This window comes from Musa acuminata, unplaced genomic scaffold (assembly GCF_036884655.1).
Source record: "Musa acuminata AAA Group cultivar baxijiao unplaced genomic scaffold, Cavendish_Baxijiao_AAA HiC_scaffold_855, whole genome shotgun sequence".
NCBI classification, from domain to species: domain Eukaryota; kingdom Viridiplantae; phylum Streptophyta; class Magnoliopsida; order Zingiberales; family Musaceae; genus Musa; species Musa acuminata.
Window position 1 is genome coordinate 17,530 of NW_027021080.1, and position 4,971 is coordinate 22,500.

At 41.1% G+C, this 4,971-nt stretch overlaps 2 protein-coding genes across 2 annotated transcripts in view; both read left to right on the forward strand.

The window, feature by feature from the left end:
• On the forward strand, nt 1–2,674 carry LOC135664581 (photosystem I P700 chlorophyll a apoprotein A1). Its single transcript, XM_065177013.1, has one exon. The coding sequence runs from the start codon at nt 237–239 to the stop codon at nt 2,487–2,489; it is 2,253 nt and encodes a 750-aa protein (XP_065033085.1). The 5' UTR covers nt 1–236; the 3' UTR covers nt 2,490–2,674.
• LOC135664582 (photosystem I P700 chlorophyll a apoprotein A2) overlaps nt 2,515–4,971 on the forward strand; it is a 10,861-nt gene continuing 8,404 nt past the window's right edge. Inside the window, exon 1 of the mRNA XM_065177014.1 lies at nt 2,515–4,971. This exon is cut by the window's right edge and continues 8,404 nt beyond it. Coding sequence (XP_065033086.1) covers nt 2,515–4,719 — 2,205 coding nt within the window. The 3' untranslated portion in view covers nt 4,720–4,971.

Consider the following 4,971-nt stretch of genomic DNA (forward strand, 5'->3'; position numbering starts at 1 on the left):
AGAGAAAAGGGGTCCGTTGGGCACCTAATCGTTATGTCATAATAGATCCGAACACTTGCCTCGGATTGACTTCAATATCATAATTGCTCTAGTGAATAACTAAATAAAATAGATGGATGGGAGATAGGAAAGAAAGGTACTAATCATAACATAAATAAAATAGCTATCTTTCAGAGGTTCACTAAAAACTGTTGGCGGGTCTCTTTGTATGTGTTGTCCGGAAAGAGGAGGACTTAATGATTATTCGTTCGCCGGAACCAGAAGTGAAAATTGTTGTAGATAGGGATCCCATAAAAACGTCTTTCGAGGAATGGGCCAGACCCGGCCATTTCTCAAGAACAATAGCTAAGGGCCCTGATACTACCACTTGGATCTGGAACCTACATGCTGATGCTCACGATTTCGATAGTCATACCAGTGATTTGGAGGAGATCTCTCGAAAAGTATTTAGTGCTCATTTTGGTCAACTCTCCATTATCTTTCTTTGGCTGAGTGGCATGTACTTCCATGGCGCTCGTTTTTCCAATTATGAAGCATGGCTAAGTGATCCTACTCACATTGCACCCAGTGCCCAGGTAGTTTGGCCAATAGTAGGTCAAGAAATATTGAATGGTGATGTGGGTGGAGGTTTCCGAGGAATACAAATAACCTCCGGGTTTTTTCAGATTTGGCGAGCATCTGGAATAACTAGTGAATTACAACTCTATTGTACCGCCATTGGCGCATTGGTCTTTGCATCGTTAATGCTTTTTGCTGGTTGGTTCCATTATCACAAAGCCGCCCCCAAATTGGCTTGGTTCCAAGATGTAGAATCTATGTTAAATCACCACTTAGCGGGGTTACTAGGACTTGGGTCTCTTTCTTGGGCGGGACACCAAATCCATGTATCTTTACCGATTAACCAATTTCTCGACGCTGGAGTTGATCCTAAAGAGATACCGCTTCCTCATGAATTTATCTTGAATCGGGACCTTTTGGCTCAACTTTATCCCAGTTTTGCCGAGGGAGCAACCCCCTTTTTCACCTTGAATTGGTCAAAATACGCGGAATTTCTTACTTTTCGCGGAGGATTGGACCCAATAACAGGTGGTCTATGGCTGACCGATATTGCACACCATCATTTAGCTATTGCAATTCTTTTCCTGATCGCTGGTCATATGTATAGAACCAACTGGGGCATTGGTCATAGCATTAAAGACATTTTAGAGGCTCATAAAGGTCCATTTACAGGCCAGGGCCATAAAGGACTCTATGAAATCCTAACAACGTCGTGGCATGCTCAATTATCTCTTAACCTGGCTATGTTAGGCTCTTTAACCATTATTGTAGCTCACCATATGTATTCCATGCCTCCCTATCCATACCTAGCTATTGACTATGGTACACAACTTTCGTTGTTCACACATCACATGTGGATCGGTGGGTTTCTCATAGTTGGTGCTGCTGCACATGCAGCAATTTTTATGGTAAGAGATTACGATCCAACTACTCGATACAACGATCTATTAGATCGTGTCCTTAGACACCGCGATGCAATCATATCACATCTTAACTGGGCATGTATATTTCTGGGTTTTCACAGTTTTGGCTTGTATATTCATAATGATACCATGAGCGCTTTAGGGCGTCCACAAGATATGTTTTCAGATACCGCTATACAATTACAACCCATCTTTGCTCAATGGGTACAAAACACCCATGCTTTAGCACCCGGCATAACAGCTCCTGGTGCAACAGCAAGTACCAGCTTAACTTGGGGAGGTGGTGAGTTGGTAGCAGTAGGCGGCAAAGTAGCTTTGTTACCTATTCCATTAGGAACCGCAGACTTCTTAGTCCATCATATTCATGCATTTACGATCCACGTGACTGTATTGATACTACTGAAAGGTGTTCTATTTGCTCGCAGTTCCCGTTTGATACCTGATAAAGCAAATCTTGGTTTTCGTTTTCCTTGTGATGGACCTGGAAGAGGGGGGACATGTCAAGTATCTGCCTGGGATCATGTCTTCTTAGGTCTATTCTGGATGTACAATGCGATTTCCGTAGTTATTTTCCATTTCAGTTGGAAAATGCAGTCGGATGTTTGGGGTACTATAAGTGATCAAGGGGTAGTAACTCATATTACAGGAGGAAACTTTGCGCAGAGTTCCATTACTATTAATGGGTGGCTTCGAGATTTCTTATGGGCACAGGCATCTCAGGTAATTCAGTCTTATGGTTCTTCATTATCTGCATATGGTCTCTTTTTCTTAGGTGCTCATTTTGTCTGGGCTTTCAGTTTAATGTTTCTATTCAGTGGCCGTGGTTATTGGCAAGAACTCATTGAATCCATCGTTTGGGCTCATAACAAATTAAAAGTTGCTCCTGCTACTCAGCCTAGAGCCTTGAGCATTGTACAAGGACGTGCTGTAGGAGTAACCCATTACCTTCTGGGTGGAATTGCCACAACATGGGCATTCTTCTTAGCAAGAATTATTGCAGTAGGATAATGGCTAGGAGGATTTGAAAGGCATTATGGCATTAAGATTTCCGAGGTTTAGCCAAGGCTTAGCTCAGGACCCCACTACTCGTCGTATTTGGTTTGGTATTGCTACCGCACATGACTTCGAGAGTCATGATGATATTACTGAGGAACGTCTTTATCAGAACATTTTTGCTTCTCACTTTGGGCAATTAGCAATAATCTTTCTGTGGACGTCCGGAAATCTCTTTCATGTAGCTTGGCAAGGAAATTTTGAGTCATGGATACAAGACCCTTTACATGTAAGACCTATTGCTCATGCAATTTGGGATCCTCATTTTGGTCAACCAGCTGTAGAAGCCTTTACTCGAGGAGGTGCTACCGGTCCAGTGAATATCGCTTATTCCGGCGTTTATCAGTGGTGGTATACAATCGGATTACGCACTAATGAAGATCTTTATACTGGAGCTCTTTTTCTATTATTTCTTTCTGCTATATCCTTAATAGCGGGTTGGTTACACTTACAACCAAAATGGAAACCAAGCGTTTCGTGGTTCAAAAATGCCGAATCTCGTCTAAATCATCATTTGTCAGGACTTTTCGGAGTGAGTTCTTTGGCTTGGACAGGACATTTAGTTCATGTCGCTATTCCAGGATCCAGGGGACAGTACGTCAGATGGAATAATTTTTTAGATGTATTACCCTATCCTCAAGGGTTGGGACCACTTTTTACGGGTCAGTGGAATCTTTATGCCCAAAACCCTGATTCGAGTAGCCATTTATTTGGTACTTCCCAAGGAACAGGAACTGCCATTCTAACCCTTCTCGGTGGATTTCATCCACAAACGCAAAGTTTATGGCTGACCGATATTGCTCATCATCATTTAGCTATTGCATTTATTTTCCTGATCGCTGGTCATATGTATAGAACTAACTTCGGGATTGGGCACAGTATCAAAGATCTTTTAGAAACACATATTCCTCCAGGGGGTCGATTAGGGCGTGGGCATAAGGGTCTTTATGACACAATCAATAATTCGCTTCATTTTCAATTAGGTCTTGCTCTAGCCTCTTTAGGGGTTATTACTTCCTTAGTAGCTCAACACATGTACTCTTTACCTGCTTATGCATTCATAGCACAAGACTTTACTACTCAAGCTGCGTTATATACTCATCACCAATACATCGCAGGGTTTATCATGACAGGAGCCTTTGCTCATGGAGCTATATTCTTCATTAGAGATTACAATCCAGAACAGAATGAGGATAATGTATTGGCAAGAATGTTAGACCACAAAGAAGCTATCATATCTCATTTAAGTTGGGCCAGCCTGTTTCTTGGGTTCCATACCTTGGGCCTTTATGTTCATAACGATGTTATGCTCGCTTTTGGTACTCCGGAAAAACAAATCTTGATTGAACCTATATTTGCCCAATGGATACAATCCGCTCATGGTAAGACTTCATATGGGTTCGATGTACTCTTATCTTCAACGAATGGCCCAGCATTCAATGCAGGTCGAAGCATATGGTTACCGGGCTGGTTGAATGCTGTTAATGAGAATAGTAATTCACTCTTCTTAACAATAGGTCCTGGGGACTTCTTGGTTCATCATGCTATTGCTCTAGGTTTGCATACAACTACACTGATTTTAGTAAAAGGTGCTTTAGATGCACGTGGTTCCAAGTTAATGCCAGATAAAAAGGATTTCGGTTATAGTTTTCCTTGCGACGGCCCAGGACGCGGCGGTACTTGTGATATTTCTGCTTGGGACGCATTTTATTTGGCAGTTTTCTGGATGTTAAATACCATTGGGTGGGTTACTTTTTATTGGCATTGGAAACACATCACTTTATGGCAGGGTAACGTTTCACAATTTAATGAATCTTCCACTTATTTAATGGGATGGTTAAGAGATTATCTATGGTTAAACTCTTCACAACTTATCAATGGATATAATCCTTTTGGTATGAATAGTTTATCCGTATGGGCGTGGATGTTCTTATTTGGACATCTTGTTTGGGCTACTGGATTTATGTTTTTAATTTCTTGGCGCGGATATTGGCAGGAATTGATTGAAACTTTAGCATGGGCTCATGAACGCACACCTTTGGCTAATTTGATTCGATGGAGAGATAAGCCAGTGGCTCTTTCCATTGTGCAAGCAAGATTGGTTGGATTAGCCCACTTTTCCGTAGGCTATATATTCACTTATGCAGCTTTCTTGATTGCCTCTACATCAGGAAAATTTGGTTAATTTTAATTTAGTTATTTATTATTTTTTTTATGTACTGTATCAGCAACAATCTCATTTGTTTCGATGGAGAGGGAGGATCTACCTTCTTATATTTTTACATCTAGGATCCGAACTGTATCATTGATAATAATAGGAACTGAACATTATATTATGGCAAGAAAAAGTTTGATTCAGAGGGAGAAGAAGCGGCAGAAATTGGAACAGAAATATCATTTGATTCGTCGATCCTCAAAAAAAAAAATAAGCAAAGTT